General features: G+C 44.6%; 1 protein-coding gene across 3 annotated transcripts in view; it reads left to right on the top strand.

Annotated features, from left to right (window-relative positions):
• The window catches only part of LOC137657788 (uncharacterized), a 280,780-nt gene that overhangs the window by 160,110 nt on the left and 93,342 nt on the right, over positions 1-27,328 (top strand). For all 3 annotated transcript variants that reach the window (XM_068392305.1, XM_068392306.1, XM_068392303.1), the window contains one exon: positions 20,532-20,709. In XM_068392305.1, coding sequence (XP_068248406.1) covers positions 20,532-20,709 — 178 coding nt within the window. The remainder of the gene's footprint in view (positions 1-20,531; positions 20,710-27,328) is intronic.

Genomic DNA, 27,328 nt, shown 5'->3' with positions numbered 1-27,328 from the left:
TTTTTCGCTTCGCTCAAAATCCGTTTTTTGGGCTCAAGCCATGTTGTCCTGATGGAAGTTCCTTCATTAGTAGCTTCCTAGGTTATATGTGACTACAGTGATATATCCCAGAGAATTTACCGAAGGTACCCAGAATTCTAACTCCTGGAGCGAATATCCCTTAAAATATTAAGAAGGACGTAATGGCACACCTCATAGCAATCTGCACCCCAGATAGAGTTTTTACGTTTCGAGGAGGTGTGGCAAAAATAAAAGGGGGGCCCTCCAAAGGCCATCCCTGTTCCCTACTACTATCGATAGTACAACAGCGCCATCCCTACGATAGTCGCCATTCCTTTTATTGTAGCGATTTCGCTCGGTGGTATTTTCCTGTGATTGAATTTTTTCGATTGTTTAAAGGATTATTAATTATGCTTTCTTCATCCTCTTCCGCCTTTGGAAAGTTGAGTATCAGGTCTTTACTTTGAATATGTTTTAGCTCCTGTTTCACAATGAAATTAAGTATTTATTGTGTTTAAGAGCTAGGCCAGTTACTGGAGGCGCCATGGGTGCCGTCGTTCTTAGGCATGCGTTATTTAGTTAGCGGAACGACTTCCAGTTTTTATATAGCTTTATTTAATTCTTGTAATTAATTAGCTATTTAGGCATTTATTCTTGTGAAGATTTGATTATGTGCATAATTATTTCATTTTTCCTCTGTCGATCGTATAGTTAGAGTTTCGGTGATTTAGGTAACCGAGAACTCGTCTAGCCTAGTTAACCTAACCTAGACATTTTCTATATGTTCGACATTCGCCGATTACTCTTGTGTTTTGTTTTCATTCTTTGGAGACTGATACCTCCTAGAATGTTATGAAACTTCTCACGTCTCTTCGGAGACTTAAGGGTAATCCCTTTCCCTCTGAGTGTAGCCTCAGGCTACAACCCTAGTAGCCGTGCCTGAATTTTATTCAGACATGGGTAATCTGGGGTTTGGTTTCTGTCTATTCCCTTAACCTTTGGTTGTGGATATACCAGCAGGTTTTGGGATTTAGTCAGAATCTCAGAGTATTTAGTCTTATGTCGACGACCTGCCGGCAGGGTGAGTTGGTTGTAGGATACCTTTATTCCCCTGCCGACAAGGTTGCCGACAATGGAGGTTAGCCCTCCATAGTCGCATTAGAGTTGTGGTAGTATACCATCTTCTCCTTGTGACTAAGACTAGTCCTGTGCCACAGCCCTGGGCTAAGAGTAATTCTCTTTTAGCCTAGGATAACGGGGCACTGGAACCCTGTTTCTCCCTTGTTGAGAGGAGGCGGCAGTGCCGCCACCCCCTTAACTGTGTCGGCAGTCTCTGGGTTGGAGAACTGAGTCTCTCCAGGCACCTGGATTCTGTCAATACCGATACAGAAACTGAGTTCCTTTTATAGGTGGTAGGACTGACAAGTTTGTCAGTTCCTTTCACAGACGTTACAGGACCCTTTTCCCCTACCCCTCTATCCTCTTTGATGGTTGATCCATTGTCTTTTTAGGCTGACATCCTGCAACCTTACCTTTACGGTAGGGTGCTGGAGCCAGCCAGACTCCCTCTCCTATCTTGGCTGGCAGCAGGGCTACTGCCACCTGCCGGCCTGGCCGGCAACCAAGATGGCTGCCGGCGACTGCCGACATTTCCGCCGGCTGACGGCATGATGGCCATTTGCCGGCCTGAGGGACTGTCGGCGGCTGCCGACGTTGTCGGCGGCTGCCGACGTTGTCGGCGACTGCCGACGTTGCCGGCGGCTGACGGCATGATAGCCATTTGCCGGCCTGGCCGGTAACCAAGATGGCTGCCGACAATCATGGACTGTCGGCGGCTGCCGACGTTGCCGGCGGCTCCCGACATGGCTGGCGGCTGACGGCACATTCGCCAGCTGCCGGCCTGGCCGACAGTTACGTCCATGATGGCTGTGAGTGGGTAGTCCCTTCTGTCCCCAAGGTTCTTCAGTCCTCCCTTGGACTGTTGCTATAGGTTCTGTTGCCTGTGTGCTGCCGGCCGGGCCGGCAAAGTCAGTGCTGACTCGGTAGGCAGCACGCCAACTGTACTAGTACTGGCAGCGGGTTGCCGGCAATAGTACTGTAGCTATATAAAAGCCTGAATGTTACATTCTCCCCTTCTATTAGAACCTTCTTTCGGGAAAAAGGCAGTCTATTAGACTTTGACTTCCTTAATTACTGTATACATTTACAGTAAAGGATAGCCCTTTTTTCCATACTGTCTCTCTCTCTGTCTCGCTAGTTCTGCCGGGTATGCCGGCAAGTCCTAGCTAGACCGGCAACATGCCGGATCAACTACTGTATAGGTTATACAGATAGCCAGTATATCTCAGCATAGTATATACTGTAGATAGAAAACTACTATATTTCTTGTACTAGTAGTTATTTACAATATATTTTGGATATCCAGCTCGGGCATTTGCTGAGCCTATCCTATATTGAATGAATTTGATTTCTTCAATATCCTGATTGGAAATCAGTTTAGGATCACCCTACAATATTAAATACTTCAAGGCAAGAGTTATACACTCCTAACCTTTTAAAAGGCACAGCCTTTTCTTGAGTCTCCCTGATCAGGAAACTGTATTTTAATATAGTAGGAAGACTACAGCAAATTACCTGAGTTGGATATACTAATATATGTCTTTATTTTTCTAGTCCATCTGGCTTTATGCTAGATGGACCCTTCTGTCATATGCTGCCTGGTAGGCAGCATAATAACTAGATTACTATACCTAGGTACAGTAGTCGATAATTTGCAATATAGACTTACTGCATTTAGAAAACTATAGTACCATGATACAGTAGTATTTTCTAGCATACCTTGGGTATCCTTCAGCGAGTTTTTCTGCTGGTGCCACTTATATATTGAAGGAATATTTTCTTCAATAGTCTGATTTAGAATCAGTCATCCTGACCCCACAGTATTAACATTTTTTGGGACAGTTACTTGATACTTCTCTACCCCTAGGGGTAAGAACCCTTCTACTTGGATTTTCTCAACAGAGAAAGCTCCATGTAGTTAATACTGAGGGAAGGTAGCAGCATTTGCTTGCGGGGGTACACAAGTATGTATCTCCTACTATCCCTTTATATCTTACTGTCCTAAGCTATTCTGTCGTAGATGACATTTACATGTTGATTATCAGGGTAATAATCCCTTGTATACTCATTTGGTTTTCCTTTCTTTACAGGTGGAACACCAGATATCTTGTGCTGCGGTCCCCTGCAAAGCCAAGAGTAAGGACTTTTATGGTCATAAGACTTGCAGGTTGCATGCCCCCTGCAATATTATTTCTGGATCCCTACATTATTGGAACCCACAGGGTTGCAACATATGTCGGACATTGATGTCTGAAGGTTTTGATAATCCCAAGTCTACAGAGACTAGGGATATAGCTCAGTATAAATTACGTAACTGGGTGAGAGGCTTCCAAAAGATCTCTCCGGGACCTTTCCTACCTAATGATAGGATGCGTAAGCTTTTATTTCCAAAGCTAAGTGAGGAAATAGTAGTGCCTCAGGAGCCAACTACATCCCCTGATGGCGAGAAAACCTTTGGGATCGAGGGCAAGAAGTGCCCTAAGGTAGAAGAGAAATATGCCGGCTAAAAAGCCATGAATGTCAACATCTTCATCTTCTACCCCTCTATTGGATAATGTGGTACAATTATGTATCCAACTGAAGAATCAGATAGAGAGCTTTGGTAAACAAAGCAAAAAGCAGGAAGTAAAACACAAGATAGAACCTCGTAAAGCTTCTCTTGTTGCTTCCTACGGGTCAGTCAAACGACCCATGAATCAAGACCTTCCTACATGCTCCATAACCAATCCCGGGAGGTTTCCGGAGCAGATGTCGATTTCAAATGGCAATCTCTACATCTCAGAGAAATTAGGTGCTGTTCCTTTGGACAAAATCCAATTTTGGCCAAGCTTTGATGCTTTCCCTAATTGTTGGGTTCGACTGTGGTATGAACCAAAGTCAGGAAAAGGAACAGAACAAAAGGAGGTCATGATTCTTGACCATGGTAAGGCACAGACTATCCTTTCAGGTAATCTGAAGAGGGCGGGTTATTCAGAAACAAAGGTATTCTCACTGAATAACAGACACCCTTCCTTTCTTGCTCCTACTTCACTCGCTTTCCCCTTTATGGGGAAGGCATTTACTTCGGTTACCAAAGCTGTAGAGGCGGGTGAACCATGTCCTACACTCGATGAGTGCAAGCCTTTGTCACCAGCCTTTCCCGGTTAGGAAAAGGATTGGAAGGATGTCCATTTGACATTTTTGGTAGGAAAATTAGACAAGGATGTCGCAAGTCGACAATTCAATGTATGTCTCCCTAATTTGTCCGATTTGCTCTTGTTTAATGAACTCGAGTCAAAGAAGAGACTTGCGACATCCCTTTCTCTACAAAACTACATAGAGTTGTGTTCAACCTACGAAAGCACCCCAGACATGCTCATGGTCATAGCCAAAATGCATATGGCTACCTTGGTAAAGGACCTTTACGCCTTTGTGAAGGCTAGGAGAGCATGTAGAGAGTTTGTGTTCGCTGCTGCAACAGTGAAACACGAAACAAGGAAGCTAATATCTTCCACCATCTGGGGTAAAGACCTCTTCCCACAAGATGTCATTAAGGAAGTAATTAAGAATGCCACCATGGAGAACATAAGTCTTCTCCGGAAATGGGGCATTCCCTCAAAGAGAAAATCTTCTGTGGTTGTGGGTCCCCAGCCTAAAAAGAAGATTGAAAATACTGGAAATATTCCAGTGACCACAATGCTACAGGCAAATGGTCAAAAGTCTAAACCTGCTGATTATTCGAAGCATAAAGATGCTTTGGCTAGGAGGAACTTTCCCTCAGGATCGCAGGACCTTCGATCCTTTGGTCTAGAGCCTATTCGAAATGAGCCATTGGTGGGAAACAAAAATGTCCCTACTTTCGTCTTCTTACCTTCTCCTACAGTTCAAAACCTTCCTGGAGGAGTATACCTGAGAGCTGTAGAGCATACAGGTAGTAAGAAAGCTATGGCTCGTCGAGTTCCAGGGAAGGCCATTTTCTGTTTACGAGAAGGACTCGAGAAATCTCCGAGTTACTCTGAACCTGTCGCCACTCAAGTTTATAGCAAACTACAAGTTCCGAATGTTAATCCTTCTGAACATATGGACCTTGTTCCAATTAAGGGTGTTCGTAGTCTTACCAGACCTGAAAGGTGTCCCCCGGAACCTTCCAGCCAACCACCCCTCTTCCTCCTATCTAGGATTCATGTCACGAAGAGTAATATTCATCCTAGAATAGATACGTATCAGACTCACAGTCCTAAGTATCCTGGGACATCGCAGATGCAAGATTTGCCTCTAGAAGTCTCGACTTTCTCCAGATCTATGGTTTCGATAGCTAAGAAACCATCGAAGCTTTCAGTCACATCAACTCAATTTCCGCTTGTGAATTTAAAAGGAGCTCACAAGGTCCGTCAAGAGACTCAGCTGATCGATCAGATTCCCGAAACGCTAACAAGGGAAAACGCTAAACTTTCCCTGGTTCGCAATTCTGACAGACCTTGTGCAATGAGCACATCGGAAGGATGCGTTAAGAGTCTGGAGAAAACACGCATCTAATGCTTGAAGAGATCAGATATGACTTCACAATCGAACATATCGTACAGTTCTGGTGAAGTTACCCATCCCTTTCTTAAAGGAATGGCACATAACAGCAGTTCACTTTCAACTGATCCACAATGTGACGGTGGATACTCTATCTCAATCCAAGGAGATAGAGCTGGAATGGTCCATGGACACATACATATTCCATCCCAGATGGGAACAAGTCCCAGAACTGCAGCTCGATCTTTTCATCACGAGCATCTTCAAGATAGTACCTCGTTAAACAGCCCCTTACGAGGATCTTCTAATGAGGCTGATAGACTAGATGAGGCCGGTCCTAGTTCCGATCCTGGCTATATTTCTGAAGATTCAAAAATAAACTGCCTTAGGTTTATCACGGAGAACCCAAACCCCTCATTTCATGAATTTCTTGCCCTAGCGGTTAGAAAGAGGTTTGGGATCTCAGAAGGCAATATAGAATTCTTAGAAGAATACAAGGCTAAGTCTACTAGAAGACAATATGAGTCTTCCTGGAAGAAGTGGGTGGAGTTTGTTAAAACAAAAGGACCAAAAGAAATTTCTATGAACTTCTGTCTGTCCTTCTTTGTCCACCTTCATAGCCAGGGGTTGGCGGCCAATACGATAAATACGTGCAAATCGGCCTTGACTAGACCTCTCCTATATGCTTTCCAAGTGGATCTGGCAAATGAAATCTTTAACAAGATTCCGAAAGCATGTGCTAGACTTAGGCCTGCAGCACCACCAAAGCCCATCTCTTGGTCTTTGGACAAGGTCTTACATTATGCCTCATCGGTGAACAACGAAGTTTGTTCTCTTAAGGATCTAACCCATAAGGTTATTTTCCTGTTCGCAATAGCCTCTGGGGCTAGAGTTAGTGAAATAGTGGCTCTATCGAGAGATGAGGGCCACATTCAGTTCACAGACTTAGGAGAACTGAATCTCTTTCCTGATCCATCATTTCTCGCTAAAAACGAGCTACCCACTAAGAGGTGGGGTCCCTGGAGAATCTGTCCTCTGAAGGAAGATGTCTCTCTATGTCCTGTAGAGTGTCTAAAGGTCTATCTTCGTAGAACTTCAGACTTCAGGGGAGGACAGCTCTTTAAAGGAGAAACTTCTGGATCAAATTTATCTCTAAATCAACTAAGGGCGAAGCTCACCTACTTTATTCGTAGAGCGGATCCTGACAGTACTCCCGCAGGTCATGATCTGAGAAAGATTGCTTCATCACTGAACTTCTTTCAGTACATGGACTTTGAGCGTCTTCGTTTATACACTGGATGGAAATCATCCAGAGTGTTTTACAAACACTATGCAAAACAAGTGCATGAACTGAAACACTTTGTAGTGGCGGCAGGTAGTGTATTAAAACCTGCCCCCTAATTGCTGTGATAAACTATTTTTGGTTTGGGACCTCACTTGCCCTCGGACATGCACTGGATAAGAATCATCCAGGGTGTTCTACAAACACTATGCTATGCTAGTCCATGATCTGAAGCAATATGTGGTGACGTCAGGTAACTTCTTTACTCTGCCGTTTATTCTACGATGAACAGATAATTGACTGGGACTGTCAGTTAAGGGGAGAGGAAGTCATCCTTTTTAAGTATGTCTTCTTTTATTTAAGTGTTACCATGGTAACACTAGCTCTGTTCTAAAATCCCAGTTGTGGAATTATACAGATAGCTCTATTGCCAGTGTACGAAGTACATAGTGCAGTTAATGGTAACCAGTACAGGTATTATGAAGAGCTATTATCTTTTATCTTCTCTTCAATCTAAGAGTGGCATTTCTTGACTTCATTCCTTCAAGAAAGAAATACGATTCCTGTACTCGTTTCAGGTATAATCCCATTGTCAGACTACATTCGTTTTTCTAACCATCTCTTGTAGTCATTTATTAGAAATAAATGTCTATTAGAATGTAGTGCGTCCACCTTCGCCAGACAATTGTATCTATACATGCCAGAGTTTTTATCTACCTAGAATGCATCCTTCACATATTTGTATGCATCAAATGTTAGACATAAGAAACACTGATGTCGTTTTGGCCAAATATACAACTTGAGACTATTTGTATATTCAGTGTGTACTTAAGTTTGGTCATACTATTTATGTTAGCCTTGAAATCCCTTTTCAACTGTCTAGATGATTCTTCCCTGTAGGAGGCAGGAAGCACTAACATTGTTCATGATTAATGATGATGACATATAACGGTATGGTCACTAATCTCATATGGTCAGTATGACCATTGAAAAGGTTGATATAAGGTTTAGGCACTGATGGAAAATCCACAGAGACATTAATTCTCTGGTATGCTTCCATCAGGACGACATGGCTTGAGCCCAAAAAACGGATTTTGAGCGAAGCGAAAAATCAATTTTTGGGTGAGATAGCCATGTCGTCCTGATGGACCCACCCATCTCTTCTGTAGAAGAGATCTTCAGTTTCCCTCCCATAGTACTGTATCTGTAACAGCCTATGCTCAATGCTACAAGGAATGGCCACTATCGTAGGGATGGCGCTGTTGTACTATCGATAGTAGTAGGGAACGGGGATGGCCTTTGGAGGGCCCCCCTTTTATTTTTTCCACACCTCCTCAAAACGTAAAAACTCTATCTGGGGTGCAGATTGCTATAAGGTGTGCCATTACGTCCTTACGTGATATCCCTTCTTAATATTTTAAGGGATATTCGCTCCAGGAGTTAGAATTCTGGGTACCTTCGGTAAATTCTCTGGGATATATCACTGTAGTCACATATAACCTAGGAAGCTACTAATGAAGGAACTTCCATCAGGACGACATGGCTATCTCACCCAAAAGTAGATATTTCGCTTCGCTCAAAATCCGTTAGTTGAGTAGCACGAAGTGCACATAGTCTATGGGTAAGGCAAGGGTAGGCAAATTGAGCCATTTAAACAAGTGGCTAGCCTTATGCACAGTTCACAAGATGGATCTAACATAATCCTAAGTTATTCTCAAGAGATGCAACTTCTAAAGACAATAATAAACCAATTGTAGTAACAATTAATGATAATGACATAATAAAAAGGGTGTAGGTTAAATACTGTAAATGGTGTTTTATAAAATGGAAAGGGTGTAGGTTAAATACTGTAAATGGTATTTTTATATATAAAACTTACCCGCTGGTTATATAATGGCCAAAGTCCCTGACGCCTCAGCTTAAGTCCCTGACGCATCGGCAGGAAATTCAAAATCTCGTGCGCGGCTTAGCGCAGATATGCCAGGTTTACCCCAGCGCCCTCACGGTACAACAGGTAGAACTATACTCAACCAATTCAGATTTTCTCTGCCGCCATAGCTGGCTGTACTTTTGGAAATTCTCTCTCGTTTTCTTACTCTGTTTGGACATTATTTGGTGATGTATTAACGTTTTTGAGTTTTGGCTTACGCAGTGCCGTCACCTCCACCTGATGGGTGTCGTCTCTCGACAGTGGCAAGCTCTATGGATCGACGAAGATAATGCCGATTACGTTTCGCCCTAAGGTTGATCCTTGATCTTTGCAGTTAGGCATGAAACAGCATCTATCTTCGTTTATGCAGTCTTTTCAGCCTGCCGTTAACAGTGCGGTTGGGTGTCTCGATTCCGGTCTTTGACACGGTCGCACAGGCGACGTGTCCTTAACGGTGAGGACTCGTTGTCGCACAGGCGGCCTACCAACCGCAATATTCAATGGTGGGAAAAAGTGGATGCTTTGCTTCGATTACCTGCTCAACACAAACCGACTGCTCATAGCCCCTAGTATCAGTCTATACAGACGCGCCAACGTTCGCGAGGCAGCAGAGTCGGCGAAGCGTCATCTGAACGGTACGGAAACGGAACGTCGACGGAATGGAGCGAAGCGCCATGTCAGTGTGGACGCTTCAGCGTCAGTGTGGACGCTTCAGCGTCAGTGTGGACGTTTCAGCATCAGTGTGGATGCTTCAGCGTCAGTGTGGACGCTTCGGCGTCAGTGTAGACGTTTTCAGTGTCAGTATGGACACTTCAGCGTCAGTATGGACGTTTCAGCGCCAGTGTGGATGCTTCAGCGTCAGTGTGGATGCTTCAGCATCGGGGTGGACGCGTCGCTACCTATGACAATAGACTTTGATGTCTACCTGACCATGAACGTCTAGTGTTGAGTTTTTGTTGCTCCAGGCGCTATATTAAGAAATAAATCTTAACTATAAAGATACTATATTCTCGGACCGAGGCCTGCTGGGCTAACTCTTGGTTGGGAGAACTAGAATATAAAACCTCTAAGTATTGAGGTCTGAATTCAGAATCATAAGGAGTGGATTCCTAAGAATCAAGACTTCTCTTCCTAGGATAGAGATTGTAAAAGGAAGGGAATAACTTTCAGAAACTCATGAGAATTTTTCTAAAGAGTTTCCCTCATATTTTTTTTTTTTTTTTTACCAGCTGCTCCTCATTCCAACTTCAGAGTTTTCGCTAATTGAGTTGATGGTGTCGCTATTTATTTTATTTTATTTTTATTACTAGCCAGCTACAACCCTAGTTGGGAAAGCAAGGTGCTTTAACCCAAAGGGCTTCTTTAGGTAATGATGGCTCAGTAATATAATGGTAAAATAAATAAATAAATTAACATTAAATCATTCTCAGAAAAATAACGAACCTTTCTATAGAGATTGATACAGCGCTTGCAGCTGCAACAGCAGAAAGGGCATTAAGACCTTTATGAGAATAGAACGTAAAAGTATATCTCCCACCACGGGCAGATCTTTTTATGATTTAATGTATTATGTTTTTAAACCTCTCTTGTTAGTGACTCGTAAACATAGTGCAGTGCTCTGGAGGTGTTTGTTCGTGTTCACCTTGCCCCTAGTCCTATATCTCTTCCTTACGTTCCAATCCTTGGGAGAAGGAAGGTCGATAGGCTGAGGTTCTTCGCGGACCTTGTGCATTAAATGTTTGTTCCGCCAAGCAATATTGTTGATGCAGTCCAAGACGTTCTTTCTCCACTTTGGAATGATGAAGTAATGCTCTTTTCTTCGCCTATGATTGGCGAGCTTTGACATCACAACCATGGGACATAGTATCTTGAAAAGAGCGAAGTTGGAATGTCTTGAAGCGATCAGTTCGTCATCGCTATGGTATCATGGATCTTGTAACGGTTTTCTGCGTATTAGAATGCAGTTCCCTGACGAGAATGACGTTCTACGTTTTCCCTGTCTATCAGACTAGGAAGTTACTCGTCATGTATGCACGCGAATAGAACTTACCCTCGCAGCAGACTTGTTTTGATGCTTAAACAGGAAGCAATCGAGTGTGTTTTTTCTTCCGCGAGAGAAGCGGAGGTCAGACAAGTCACATACAATCCTAGCTCTTCCTCTGGAATCTGACGCACTTTCAGGGAGGAAAGACTTTGTCCTCATCGAAGGACGCAAAACCTAGACTTGGTAGTCACCAATCAATATGTCCAAGACCTTTCAGAAGTCGTATGTTTTCTATTAACTTATCCTGCAGTATCTAACGTTGGTCGGAAGTTTTTTCTTATCTGAAGAAGGTGACGTGTCAGCACCAGAATCGTGTAAGACACATAATTCTTCAGGGGAAAAGGTGCTCAGTTTGCTTCTGTTCACACTTCTCCTCCCCCAGTTTGGGGAAAGGTCTATTGCTTTCTTTTGAGGTCTAGCGACTACTGTTGACGGTATCTCACAGCATTGGATACGTTCAGTTCGCGCACAAGGCGCGCTTGAAATGTCATAGGGACTCTCCCAGGTCGCTCACAGGACTGCGGTTGATGTTCTCTCCTGGCCTTCGCCCATGCTTGGGTTGGCGCACTCGCTACCCCTCGAGTGTAGATTTGGTCTGAACTAAAAGAGGTCTGTTTCATCTGTGTTTAGCGTTTACGATTCTCGGGGGGGAGAAAATTTTCTCTTAAAGAATCTAAGGACTACCATAGATCAAAGAAATAGTTTTCCGTTTAGTGTCAGAAGGCATAGTTCTCCTATGCTTAGTAACGCTTCTTCGTAGAGATATGCTCGTGTTACGAGAAGCGTTAGAGCGGGTGCTTGTAGCAGTTTGGTCTCTCTCTTACGGTAGACGTCACACAGACACAGACGCAAGTTCTGGTCTCTCCCTCACGCAGTCACAGACGCAGACGCCAGTCTGGTCGTATGTTGGACGCTGACAGTCAAAGTTGATCCTTTCAACAAGTTGACCCATTTTCGCGGTCTGCGGGACGCGCTACTATCACTCATGCGGATGCATGCTACACGCGGACAATTCTCGGCAATCAGTTGCGTCTTTCCGTCAATGACCGGACGCGATGCTGTCACCTCCACGCAGCACGCTGTAGATTTACAACAAGCGGGACACACACAGAGCGCTGTATCCACACGACAAGGTGAACGCATACAGCACGCTGACATCTTACGGCAATGCAAGCACATGCGACATTATGGTCGCATGCTAGACGCATACAGTCAAGTCTTTTTTCTCACATCAGTATAAACAGGCTATTGTCTCTCCTTCGCGTCTCTCTGGCCTCTCAGCTAATGCTCCCTCGTGTCAAGCTTTGGCTTTAAGTTTGTTGAACACTCGCTGATTACACATGATCAGGTCTTAACCTCACAGGATGAGATTCACGTTGTTAATGCTTCTTTTCAACAAGCATAGCTTTAATAACGGTTTCTTGCGACCGATATAGACGCGTTTTGGGAGGTGGTTCTAGATCCCGATTCTCTTTCACGACATGTTGAGTGTAGGCAGCATGTCTTTAGTCCTTTTCCCCATGTCAGGATCATGAATGTTGTATGTTAAACCATCAAGCTTTAGGTCTAGCTGCCTCCAGTATTTCGGAAAACCCCTAAGATCTAGAGGGTTGTTCGAAGGAGACAGCTGAGGCTTTCGCTTGTACAAAGGACATTTGCCTCAAGGTTTTCCAACCCAATTAGAGTGTTTTATGGAGTGGTGTAGAGCTAGAGCCAGCTCTTCATTTGGTAACTCTAACACAAGTGGCCTATTTTTTCTTAGACCTTAGAAGAAAACACATTTTCTTTCCTCCTCGACCATCAAAGGGTATAGGAGTATGCGGGCATCTGTCTTCAGACGCAGAAAATTGGATCTATCAAATAGAGACCTTATAGATCTTCTCGGATCATTTGAGAGGACTTGGAGGCGTCAGCAAGATGCGCCAGCCTAAAATTTAGGGTTCGTATCTGGAGTTTCGCGGTAGTGACAGATCCGACCCTTTACACTTGGTTTCTTTCTAAGGCCTAACTTTGAAGACTTTCTGAGTAAGTCTACCATAGTTGAGAGTCAGTGAAGTTCACTCTTTTAGCATGAACATGGACTTCATATTGGTTAAGCCATAGGTACCTTGCAACCTGGATTCTTGGTCATTAACAAACATCTTTCTCATCCATAGCCTAAATCTTTCGGGATCACTATCCTCTCGAATTTGTTTTGTGATGGGCTGAGAAGAGTTTATTGCCCGATTAAAACGATGAAGTTTTATTGGGACAAGAAAAAAGCAGTTAAGAGTCTATTCATGACTCTTGGGTGCACGGTCAAGAAGCCTGCGCTATCCATATCTAAAACACACTATCATCTCGTATAGACTTTGATTACAAAGGTTCTTTCACACGGTTGGGTGACAGATCATAAGATGTTGAAAGAGTAAAGACTCACGAAGTTAGAGCTGTAGAAACTTCTGTAACTTTTAAACTAAACTGTTCTCTGCAAAGCATCGCGTATACAGCCTTGTGAAGGGGTAATCCTGTATTCCCCTTGCATTACTTTTACCGTATCCAGTCTCTTTATGAAGACATCTACATTTTGGGATCACTTGTAACAACGAGTGCAGTAGTAGGTGAAACATCGTCCACTAAATTTCCCTAAATTCCTAGTACCCCTATTCTTCTCTTGGAACTGTTATATATATTTTTATGATTGTACGTGAAGATTGGTCGGCAATCTTCCGCAATCTTTGACCTAGTCAGGGGAAAAGCTTCTTCTGCTTCGGAGAGCTCACCTCTTTCGAAGAAGAAGAAGAAGAAGAATGGGGAGCCGGTGCAAAGTGTGTTGTTTCAAGAAACTACCACAGTCAAGTCTGTTCACGCCCTCTCCGATTCGGAGGAGTGTGCGAGTATGATTTTGGGAAGCTCGGATTCACAGCTTTTCGGTGATTTTTTGGATTTCGCCGGAGAAGCGGGTGACATTAGAGCTCCCACTACTTCAGCGATCTCAAGGGACACTCGACAGATTGTTGGACCGTCTGATACGGATGACGACACGTTACCTGGTAAGATGGGGGAACTTTGGGCGTGTCTCTGTTTATTAGGTAAGCCTGACTTGGATTTGTTAAAACGACCTTTAACTCTTGCGGACGAGATTGAACAACATTTGAATGACCCGATTAATAATGAAAACTTGAATGTATATGATTTTGCAACTTTAACAACTCCCATGTTCCCTGATACCCCTGTTGTTGCTGACCATGTTCCTGTTAAAACAATTGTTCCTGGCAAAATGCAAACTTTTTACAAAGGTAAAATAACTGCTGGACTCCCTGTTAAATCAAGGAAGAGTAAGGTATTAAATACAGAGATTGCTTTAACCACTGCTGGCAAAACCTTTACAGCTTCGCTCGCAGGTCAGTTAAAATTAAAATTGCCAAAATTCCTACGGAGACAATATGTTTTTCAGGTTCACCAAGTTCACCGACCACGACTCTTCCTAAGGACATGGCTCAGGTTGTTCATCCTCGTCCAGTGTCGTCTGCTGTAGCCTCAACCATCGTTCCAGTACCTCGGAGGGGGCACAAGAAGAGGAAGCGTGGGCGGTATTCCTCTTTTAGTTCCTCCTCCTCTCTCTCTCTCTCCTCTTCGTCTTCATCTTCTGACTCTGACTCTTCTCCCCCAAGGAGAAAGAGGAAGGGGAAGAAGAGGAAAGCGAAGAAGTCCAGGAAGGCCAGTCGCAGTCAAAGGGACATGGCGCTCCGAGACACCTCTTCTCCTCTGGAGGCTGAGGGCGATGTGCGAGATTCCCTTGTTCCCCTCGCTAGTGGGATTGTTCACGGCGAATCTTGCACAAGGCCTCCATGCACAATAACAGTGCTGGAGGGCGTAGGTATCTTCTCCCAGAGCATGGTGACGGGGTCCTTGGGCACCCGAGCTACTGCTCAGACTCTAATTGAACCGCTCTTGAGCGGGGAAATGAGAGCCCTGGCTTCGACACGAGAAACCTCAGCTGTGGTCTCATGAAGAATCCGTGGTACGCCCGACTACCTTCACAGGGGTAGCCAGGCGGACCGACTCCGCGACTCTTGTGTCGCGTGAGCAGGGAGCAGGCCCAGACAGCCATGCACTCGACCCACGCGACTCGGGCCCGGCATGGAGCCACCTCGCGGCCCAGCCCGCGGCATGGGGGCAGGTCGTGCACGACCAGGCTAGCTCTTGCGCATACCAGCCGTGCGAGATGCAGCCAACCCTCATGCTTTCTGACCATGTAACAGGTGAGGCCGCGCGCACCACTCGCGCGACTAACCTGTCTACACTACCTGGTGTGAGCGCTGCAGTTCCCAGCAACCCCACTCGCGCTCGAGCTCCTTCGGGAGTTTCATGGGGCTTGCAGCGACCAGTCATGCACTCGGTCGCAGTGGGAACTTCTATGCATTCCGTCGGGGATGAACCCTTCCAGGGTCCTTCCTTGACTCCTGAATACACGCCTGGTTCGGTCTTAGGCCCAAAGCGAAGGCATTCATGGGGAATGTTATCACCCGTGCAGCATGTCGCTTCCCCTACACCTACAGATGTAGCGGGACCAAGGGATCAGCCAGTTCCACGGCCTTTACCGGCCGTGGAGACAGAAGATCCCGATGTGGAGTCGCCGTTCCTAGAGGTCATTAACCTCATGCATGAGATTAATGGCCCTCAGAGCTCCTCCTGCGGTAGTGTCTGAGGATAAGTGTACACCCTTGGAGATCCTATGGGGAGCTCCCGAAGACAGTTCACAGCCTATCACACTACCCTGGTTGAGACAGGCTGCTCAAGCATTGGACCGAGTGAGTGACCAGATCGCAGGACCTGGTGACTCGCTTAGGAGCCAAGGTTCGAACAAGCTTCTCCCTCAACCACTTCAGTGACAGAAGAGGTATTATGTCACAGAGTCCTCTGTGCCTTGTCCTCTCCCTCTCGACCCCGCGGTCGGAGCGCTTGCTGGGGGCCCTCGGTTGATAGCTTGAAATCCGAGAGTGTTTCCTTCTCGGCCTCTGAGATTTCAACTATGGAGTCCATCTCTGTAGTTGCTCTCAGTGCTGCTTCGTGGCTCGACCACTGGTGTGGTACGGCCACAGTGTTCGCGCGGGACACCAAGCTCGCTACCCCCGAACACATGGAGCAGTACAGGAACCTGGGTTTGTCTGGTGGGAAAGCTTTTGCTTTTCTCTTGGACCAGCTTGCTACCCAGTATGCTGATCTGATCCTCAAAAAACGCGAACGCGAGCAGTAGCCGCTCGTTTGGCTAGACAGATTGGTTCAAGAGAGGCCTTGGCTCTCAGGAATACTCTTATTAGAGCTGCAACTTCTCTCTTTCCACTAGTGGAAGTTCGGGCCGTGCGGATAAATGGCGCCTTGACTCGCAGGACTCCATTATCCACCAGGCGCAGGCTGTGAGTTTCAAGGGACCTGATCCCGCGAAACCATCCACAGCCAGGCCGAGTCAGGTGAGGCCCACGGGAAGTAGCAAGGATACCGCTGGTCGGGCTCCTGCTGCTTCTCTGCAGCCGAGACCTGCTTCTGTTCAGAAGGGTTCTGTCCCCAAGCAGACCTTTCAGTCTCCCTTGGGAGCTCCTCCATGTCGGGGAAAGAACAGGGGCAAGCGAGGGAAAGGGAAATGCTGAGTTTGGCTTTCCCCTTCCCGTGCTGCCGTAGGTAGGGGGATGCCTATCACGCCATTGGGCGATGTGGCAGCACCTCGGGACCGAGGAATGGGTAGTGTTGACCCTTCACGAAGGGTACAAGGTCTCATTTGTGCTTAATCGCCCCCCCCCCCCCATTCTCCACTCCAATAGCATTCCACACGTACGCTCCAACATCGCCGAAGGCTCTGGCCTTGGAGGCGGAGGTCCAGGAAATGTTGGAGAAGGATGCGCTAGAAGTCGTACACGATCAGTCACCAGTGTTCTACTGTCGTCTCTTCCTTGTCGAGAAGGTAAGAGGAGGTTGGAGACCGATCATCGACCTTTCGCCATTGAACAAGTTTGTTCAACAAACTGCGCTCAAGATGCTGACAGTTTGCACTGTGCTGTCAGCCATCAGGCAGTACGACTTCATGCTTTCGATAGACTTGAAGGGCGCCTAATTTCAAGTACCAGTTCATCAGTAATCTCGAAAGTACCTCCGTTTCACCTTCCAGGGCACGGTGTACCAGTTCAAAGAACTGTTCTTTGGACTGTGCACAGCTCCCTAAGTGTTCACGCGAGTGTTCACGATGGTAGCAGCTTGGGCCCACTCGAGGGTCATCCGCCTACTGATGTACCGCGACAACTGGCTGATTGTCGCTCCCACGCAGGACCAAATGATTCAGGATCGAGACTCGCTTCTGGATATTTGTTGCAATCTGGGGATTGTGGTGAACTACGAGAAGTCGAGCCTCATTCCCAAGCAGAAGGTGAAGTATCTAGGAATGCTGATCGACTCGGTAGCAGCTCGCGTTCTTCCCTTGGAAGAATGAATCAGCAGACTCAGAGAGGTTGCGCAGCCGTTCCTGTCGCAGGAACAACTTCCAGCCCTCCAGTGGCAAGCTCTTCTAGGTCATCTCTCCTCGTTGGAGAAGCTCGTTCCTTTCGGGTGGATCCATCTCCGCTCTCTTCAGTGGTACCTGAAGGAGCAGTGGTCGGCAGCCACCGATCCTCCCTCTCGTCCGGTCCTCATGGAACGCGAGGTAAGGGAGGATCTCCTTTGGTGGCTAAACGAGGAGAACCTCATGAGAGGGTTTCTCATAAACCCTCCTCCACCTCAGTTCCATCTGTTCACAGACACATCCATGGAAGGTTGGGGTGCACACCTGGACGACATAGTCGTGTCAGGTGTGTGGTCGGAAGAGGAGAAACACCCGCACATCAACGTGCTTGAAATGGTGGCAGTCTCGAGAGCACTCTTTCATTTCCAGGCCCGTTTGAGAGAGCACTCGGTAGTGCTGATGAGCGACAACCCATCCGTGGTCGCGGGGCACGCTCTCACGTCCCTTGCAACATTTGACGAGGCAGGTGTTTCTGTGGGCAGAGAGTCAACACTTAACCTTGTCAGCCAGGTACATTCCAGGCAAGAGAAATGTTCTGGCAGACGCCCTAAGTCGTCGAAACCATGTAATAGATGCAGAATGGTCTCTTCACTCTTGGGTTGCGAGTTGAGTACTCGACCTCTGGGGAGAACCATGCATCGACCTATTCATAACACGGCACAACGCCAAGCTTCCCATGTTTTGCTCTCCAGTACCAGATCCCGAGGTTGCGTTCGAGGACGCACTGCAACATCCTTACGATCTACTGGATTGCTACGCGTTTCTCCCCTTTTGCTTGCATCGCGCAGTCCTGTCCCGGGTCCTAGTAACCCCAGGACTCAGAATGACTCTCATTGCCCCACTATGCCCACACATGGAGTGGTTTCCCTATCAGTTGTCGCTCCTGGTCGAGGCACCAAGAGAGCTACCCCACTGGCCCAATCTCCATCGGCAACCCTTGTCGAACAGGTACCACCAGGCGGTGCAGTCGCTCAGACTTCACGCGTGGAGACTATCCACCATCTCCTCAGAACGCGAGGCTTTTCGCGACTCGCTGCGAGAGAGATGTCTGGGTACCTTAGAAGATTCTCCTCCTCAGTCTAACAGGGGAAGTGGTTGGTCTTCTGTGATTGGTGTAGTGGAAGGGGTATCTCTCCTGTTGGAGCCTCTCTGGCTCAGATGGGCTTCCTAGTCTTTCTTCGCAGAGATAAGCTCCTGCCGGTTTCTGCCATTAAAGGGTACAGGTCTGCCCTTGCAATGGTGTTCCGTCTGAAGGGCATAGATACTGTATCTCTAACGCCCTAGAGATTTTTATGCTCATTAAAAGCTTTGAACAGTCATGTCCCCCAAGGAAACTTCGAGTTCCCCTGTGGGAAGTCGCCTTAATTCTTGGGTCTCTTACTCGTGTTCCGTACAAACCCTCGAGCGTGCCTCAGACAGGCACTTGATCCTGAAGACTGTTATTCTGCTAGCCTTAGCATCGGCAAAGAGAGTTGGGGAGTTACACGGTCTCTCTTGAAATGTCGCTCATGCAGAGGGTTGGAATGAGATCTTGAGTTTTGTGCCAGAGTTTGTGGCCAAGACTCAGAACCCAGCGATCCATGATCCCAGGTTTGAGGCCTTCCCTATTCCATCCTTACCGGATTCGGCGAGCGGCGGTTCAGGTGAGAGGCTTCTCTGTCCCGCCAGGTGTCTCCGGCGCTATCTTAAGCAAACTCGGCATCTCAGACCTGAATGTTGACTACTCTTCGTTAGCACCGGCAGAGCCAAGAGGGAGGTGTCGAGGAATGCGATATCCTTCTGGATCCGTGAAACCTTCCAAAAGGGGTATGAGACTTCCTCAAAAGTCCAAACACCAGCGAGGGTTAAAGCTCACGCGATCAGGGGCATTGCCCCCACACTTGCTTTCAAGAGAAATCTTGCAGTGGGCCAAGTGCTGAAGGCTGGCATTTGGAAACGCAAGACCACCTTTACGGCTTTTTACTTGAGGGAGTTTACGCACAAGTCCTTGGATACCTTTGTTCTTGGCCCTGTGGTAGCGGCTCAAGCTATTGTATGACCTCTCCAGTTCCTCTGGGACAGGGAAGTCTCTTGCCTTGATTTTATGGTATGTGTGGCAGTGTGAAAGTAGTCTGCATGTGATCTGCCTTTCTCTCTGTCTCCTCCCTTGGAGTTCCATACATCAAGACAAGTCTTCCCAGGTAAGATTGCTAGAGTTTGTTTACAGGTATTCTCCCCCCGTCTTATGCTAAGCAAGGAAGACGGTGGATGTATAAACCCTTTGCCTTTTGGTTCTGGAGGCTCATCCAGTCACTGTGACCCTTGGGTTGAGTGTCTCTTACTTTCACGCGCTCAGGTCGTGAGATGCACTTACACATCGCGCGGCGGCTCCCAGTCTCTCAGACCCCACCATTATCATGTCGAGTCAAGAGACAGGGGTTGGTAGATTTAGTCCTCTGCTCTCATTCGAGACCAGGTCTATATCCGGGCAGTTAGCTGTCCACAAGCAGCAAAGGCAGACCTCCCACCAACCAGTGAATCATCCTATATTAAATGATTACGAGGTTTGTATATAGCATCGGAACAAATGACAATTTGTCCTAAATTGTACTTTTCCTAGCTATACAGGCCTGTAATCATTTGATATAAATGCCCCCCTCTACCACCCCTCTCATGTTCCACATTGAGCCTAAAGCATTAGAATGAGGAAAGCAGGCTGGGTATGGGGTGGGGGACAGAGCTAAGCTCCACCCCATACTGCCAGCCAACTAATCAGCACAACTGCCTGGTTTTTCTGTCTCTTTGGCTATTTCAGCTGAGTTTAAGCAAATTCCTATATTAAATGATTACAGGTTTGTATAGCTAGGAAAAATACAATTTAGCACAAATTGTCATTTTTTCTTAGTTATATAAACCTGAGTCCTTTTAATTCAATAACCCTTCTGAGTCCTGAGCCAAAGTTAAAAAAGGAAGTACCTTTGACAGGAGAGTTAGTGGAGCTGTTAGCCAGCGTTCACTATGTCTTTAGCAATTTTAATGGCCATTTCAACTCCACTGAATACATTCAATATTTTAAAGGCCTCAGGTTTGTATGGCTAGGAAAAATATACTGGTAAATTAATTTTTACATTTGTTATATTTTCAGGTAGGGAACCATACAGAATTACTGAATATAAATCCTGCTAATGTGACACGTATCTTAAAGTCCTGCTCTGTAATTGGTGGAACTCATATCACAGATTTTATAAAAAAAGATCCTAAAATACTTCTTGTACCATCCCAAAATCTATCAACATGGGGGAAGCTATTTAAAAAATACAAAGGTAAGTGCCAATAAGCTTACTATCATTTTTTTGTATTAAAGTTAATAATAATGTGGTCAATGTTGAAACTAATATTTATTACTATACCACCTCTTTTTTCCTGTGGAACAGTACAATTACTACTCTCACCCATCTCTTTGAAACTTTTGCCTCCTTTATACATAGATCACGTACCCTAGTTACCCACTCAATATTTCAATATCATGCTGTCTTCCTAGATATCAAATTCTTTTATAACTTTCCATACTTTAGCCTTTTAATTTCCATCCTTACATCCTTATAAGCCAAATTTAGAAGCATTTTTAAATTTTATTTAAACTCCATTTGCACCCACCTCTCTTGCATCCTCTCTTTTATCTTTCAAGTTTTAATTTTTTATTGTTCCGACACAAATACAAACCATCATTCTTTTTCATAGGAGAAGATAACAGCGCAAGCTAAAACATAGCTATAAAAAGTTTTACTGAGGTCTCAATAACCTTAACGGTTGTTACCACTGGGTAGCAGGTAAGTACAGCCACTGCTCACTCACTGCAACTCTAATTTAATTTAAGTTGTGGTTGAGAGTAGATATTCTCTTCCATGCTCCTGGAACTGCCTAACTTTAACTAATCCTTTGCATTTTCTTTCCAGGTGTGTGCGGTGTGCATGCTTGACGCTGTAAACGTGTGGTTTGTCTTGGCTCCTTCCTCTGAAGCCTTGCAACTTGAGCACAGCCCTGTTAAGACCACTGCGAAGTCTCTCTGTGGCGGGATGTAAACGATAACAAATCCCCACACCTTTGATCACTCTAACTTCCAAAATATCCCACAACACAAACTTTCCCCTTACTTTACTTCAAACTGGACTATTGCACGAAGGGAAAAACAAACAAAACATAACCTTAAAAACTATATTCACCGCAACCCAAAAAAAAACACATTAAATTCAACAGACAAAAATAACAATACACAAAATTTGCTGTATATATATCGGTGCGTGAGGGTACCGAGAACTCGCCAACAATCGAAAAAAATAATATCCTTTACATATACCCAACACTGTCGGTCCACGCACAGTACCGAAAACACTTACCCACTAAAACACCAATCACATTATATAAACCAGCAAAATAATCAACACTTAACACTAAAACATACGAGAAACCTCTTAAATATTTGATATACGTGTGTGGCCACCGTCGTCCATAGACTCCACACACTGGCAACTCAGTCCTTATCGCCAATTGCCACAAATCCCTGGCAAGCAATCACTGCAATCAATTCGACTGTCGAATCACGTAAGCGGTGGTGGTCATCATCATCATCATGATGTCATCATCATCATCATTAAGGAACAATCTATTTCACAGCCGGGTCGTCAACGCTCAAAATTCTCTATTTATATAAATATCCGCAGTGTAAGTTCATTGTTCGGTCCAGGTCGTCATCAATCTATTCATACAAAGCAGGTAGGCAGGCAAGTAACACCTTCAAGGCCTAAATTTAACTCCAAAGAATGTTAAGGAGTCCAAAGGAGCCTAAAGGAGGAATTACGGCCTGCAATATAAAGAAAAAACGCTTACGAAAACGCCTAACTAACTAAACTATCGCACTATAATCAAAGATAGATAATAAACTTTCTATCATTCATGATTGCGCCTAACAAAAATAAATAAAACAGTACTTACTCCGATATAAAGAAAAATCACTTCAAAGCCGGCTGTCAATGAACAAAAAACCATAACCGACTCCTGCTACAGTCAAATATCCAATGCTTTTGCCCAAGACATTCATTACCGCCCTAACCTAGCTAAAAATGTAAACAAACAACCTCAAATATACCGACAGTCTTTCACACTACAAACAATCATTCACTAACTACCCTTTGTTCTTCGGCGCGCACCGCAGACACACAAACACGCACACACAAACGCACATACACACATACTCTCTTGCGCGTGCGATCTAGCAAAACTAAAGCAAATGAAATCTCTCTCTCTCTCTCTCTCTCTCTCTCTCTCTCTCTCTCTCTCTCTCTCTCTCTTTCTCTCTCTCTCTCTCTTTCTCTCTCTCTCTCTCTATTTGACACAACTAAAGCAAATAAAATCTCTCTCGATTTAACAATACTAAAACAACCTCTCTCTCTCTCTAAACTAAAGCCAATAAACACTCTCTCTCTCTAAACTAAAGCCAATAAACACTCTCTCTCTCTCTCTCTCTCTCTCTCTCTCTCTCTCTCTCTCTCTCTCTCTCTCTCTCTCTCTCTCTCTCTCTCTCGACTTGGCAAACAAAAAAAATAAAAAAAATAAAATTAATCCTCCACATTCCTCCCCCCGTACTTTGCCAAATCCTCACACAACACTTATCTATTTTCTCATTACCCAGTCGCAATCGGGAACAGGGCCTCGGCTTCGAGTAACTGGCCCTTCATATACCTGCACTCTCATTCACTTCTTCCATGTCGTTTTCATTGAACGTACTATTATGATTCCCGTCTATGTTCTGCTCGTCTAAGATGTCATGCACTATTTCATCTACAGTACCTCAATTTCATCTGGCCCGAAAATCCCACTAATTTCTGTCAACAATTCATCCATTACATCTAAACCATTTTCTACTTTAACAAAAGAATCATTCATACTGTTTATCATTCTCCTTTCATTCTCGTGTTCGCCATACGTTCTCTTGCCTCATCTAACGAAAAACCACACACACTATAAGTATCATTCATACTCATCCAAGTTTCATCTGTATTAATATATTTATCTTCCATACTCACCTGTACATTTACACCCTTGTCCTGCTTATTCTGATTCCCGCCAATAACTACAAAATTTTCCTGTCTTTTATCCCCAGTAAAATTCTCAGACTTCTTTTTCCTTCCATACTCTACTAACACCAATTGCTTATCTTCTAAACCTAATGCCTCACACATACTCGGTTCATACTTGTTAGTTTTCAGCCATTTACTCATACCATTCTCCTGAATATATCTTGGTACCTCTTTTCATTTTCGCAACTGATTGTGGTGTGCCCTAAGCTTTTCCACACTACCATCCACACTTACCTTACCTAAAACATAACTCAACCCACTAGAACCAACATCTAACACCTCATATGGACCTTCAAACTTATCACGTACCTTATTGACATTCATTCTTCCTTTTTCAATTACTTCTTTTAACACTTTCTCTCCCCCTTTGTAGCTTTCAAATCTCTTATTTGCTTTCTTCCAAACATCTCTTTCATTCTCGGACACACTCAATCTCGGTCTCACTATCTTTTCAAAATTCAACACAAACTTACACGGAGACATACCAGTACTCTTGTGCACCGTCGCATTATACGCCCACAACGCACGCCCAACATATAAATCCCAATCATTATCACATGTACTCATCATCCGCAAAATTTCTGTCAAGGTTCTTACCGTCCTTTCAGCCAAACCATTCGCACTTGGCATATACGGAGTCGAATATACATGTTCAATGCCCCATTCTCTTAACATCTGCTCAAACTCCCATCCAACAAACTCCGGACCATTGTCACTTAACATTTTCGCAGGCTTACACACACACATCGGCAACATCACTTGACTTACCATTTTCGCTACAGTCTCACTTCTTTTATTCTTGGTGGGTACTGCATACGCAAACTTGCTCACATGATCGACCATGATAATCATTCCCACATGTCTCCTCGCAGTCACAGGCACCGAAACACAATCAATCACAAACATCTCAAATGGCTCTTTCATACGTAACCTCAGAACAGGCGGACTTGCATGCATGCTCTGATACTTTCCCTTCTGACAATCCTCACAAGTAGTCGCTACATCCCTACAAATTTGACTCAACCCAGGCGTAAACAACCTCTCTCGCATGCATTCCCACAATTTATTCTTCCCCATATGCCCATACCTGTCATGCACTACCATACACATACTTACAGCTGCATGCATTGGAAATACAGGAACATATATATCTTCATCCATTCCCTTATGCAAAAAATACACAATATTCTTACAAACAATAAATCTTTTAACAACTTTCTTATACGCTTCCAAATCACAAGGCCATTCTTCCACCCTAATACCATTTAAGATACATTCACGTAACCTATTTATCTCTAAGCATTCACCTTGCATTTCTTCCACCTCTTCTTTGCTCAACAAATCTTCTTCACTCTTTGCAATATCAATCATGCCAACAAAATTCGCCATAAATACACTACTATCCTCAATTACTATTACCTTACAGCCATTCTTTAAAAGCAAACCCTTACCAACATCAACTGACACATTGTGCAACCTCAAAAAATCTATTCCTATCAAAAAACAACTAGGCATTTCATTCTCTCCCATTACAATAAAATTATGTTCAACTTCCATACTCCCTAGTTTCACCTTCAACCTCACTTCTTCCCAAACAAGTAAACTTCCCTGACCTATTCCATGAATTCTCACACTCGTACACTGTCTTTTCACTTCCCAATTGTACCTCTCAATTTCCCTGATAACCGACTCATTTACCAATGACACTTGAGCACCCGTATCAATTAAACTACAATATTCATTCTCATTTATATTCACATATGTCATCATCCTTCCTTTAAGCTCAGTTACGCTACCTGGTATTTCCCTATTTAACCCCTCTTGTATTAACTTACTTAAACCCATTAGGATACACTTATATACCATATCTTCCCCTTCACAACTCTGCTCCACAACTAAACCTTCAGGCAACCTTTCAGAATTCTGATTACTCTCTTTATTTTCCATCCTCCCATGCATCCTCAACATCGCATCTGCTATCACATTCTTATTTCCCAGTACATATTCTAACCTAAAATCAAATTCATTCAAATCCTCTATGGTCCTAGCAACCCTTGCATTTACACCCTCTTTCCTTATCATATACACTAGGGGCTGATGGTCAGTACGCACAATGGATTTTAAGTAATTCCTAAACCTATTTTACCCTTGCCCAACAGTCCAGTTTCAATCCCACCTTCGACAGTCCCTATTCGGGCGCCAAATTTATGTGGCAGGATGTAAACGATAACAAACCCCCACACCTTTGATCACTCTAACTTCCTAAATATCCCACAACACAAACTTTCCCCTTACTTTACTTCAAACTGGACTATTGCACGAAGGGAAAAACAAACAAAACATAACCTTAAAAACTATATTCACCGCAACCAAAAAAAACACATTAAATTCAACAGACAAAAATAACAATACACAAAATTTGCTGTATATATATCGGTGCGTGAGGGTACCGAGAACTCGCCAACAATCGAAAAAAATAATATCCTTTACATATACCCAACACTGTCGGTCCACGCACAGTACCGAAAACACTTACCCACTAAAACATCAATCACATTCTGTAACCCAGCAAAATAATCAACACTTAACACTAAAACATACGAGAAACCTCTTAAATATTTAATATACGTGTGTGGCCACCGTCGTCCATAGACTCCACACACTGGCAACTCAGTCCTTATCGCCAATTGTCACAAATCCCTGGCAAGCAATCACTGCAATCAATTCGACTGTCGAATCACGTAAGCGGTGGTGGTCATCATCATCATCATCATCATGTCATCATTATCATCATTAAGGAACAATCTATTTCACAGCCGGGTCGTCAATGCTCAAAATTCTCTATTTATATAAATATCCGCAGTCTAAGTTCATTGTTCGGTCCAGGTCGTCATCAATCTATTCATACAAAGCAGGTAGGCAGGCAAGTAACACCTTCAAGGCCTAAATTTAACTCCAAAGAATGTTAAGGAGTCCAAAGGTGCCTAAAGGAGGAATTACGGCCTGCAATAAAAAGAAAAAACGCTTACGAAAAAGCCTAACTAACTAAACTATCGCACTATAATCAAAGATAGATAATAAACTTTCTATCATTCATGATTGCGCCTAACAAAAATAAAATTAATCCTCCACATCTCGAGACCAATGGAGAGAAGGGGGATCCAGGCTTCCTTTCCTCCTTCATTGGTAAGGATCGAGGGAGGAGAGACATGAACATGTTTCCTAAGAACTGGGGGGAAAAGCCTAGTCTTCAGAAGTGGGTTTAACACGCAGTACCCACTATGGCGATATGCCAGGTGGTTGATAAACCTCCTAGGCCTCGTTCCTGTGATACATACCGACGTCGATGACGACACATCTCAAGCTCGACCAGGTTCGAGTGTCGAGATGGATGACATTTCTGACTCGGATACTTCTGTAGGCAATCTACCAGCTCTAGACTCACAGGAAGGCAAGTCATATTCAACATTTTTGCATGTTCTGATTTGACTGACGCTCCAAGAGCCAATAGACCATGCTTAGAGTTTTCATGATCTAAGATAACCACTGCTTCCATTGTAAAGGTTGTCTCACAGATTTCTGTAAGGAAGGACTCCCGTAGGGCTGGTTGGTCTTCCTCCGCCTTACGTGTGAGGCAGAGGAAATACTGTAACGTGCAGAATGCTTTCCCTTACAGCAGTGTCTGCTCTGGAGGAAGGCTCGGGTTTGGAGAAGCTGACAGCCCAATCAGTGGTGTTCACCCCTACTGATACCGTAAACTTGGAGAGGATGGTGAAGGCTAGGCTTCAAGCCTCATCCTGGAGGG

The sequence above is a fragment of the Palaemon carinicauda genome, chromosome 18 (genome assembly GCF_036898095.1).
Source record: "Palaemon carinicauda isolate YSFRI2023 chromosome 18, ASM3689809v2, whole genome shotgun sequence".
In the NCBI taxonomy this organism is placed as follows: Eukaryota; Metazoa; Arthropoda; class Malacostraca; order Decapoda; family Palaemonidae; genus Palaemon; species Palaemon carinicauda.
This window is presented reverse-complemented; position numbering and strand designations above follow the sequence as displayed.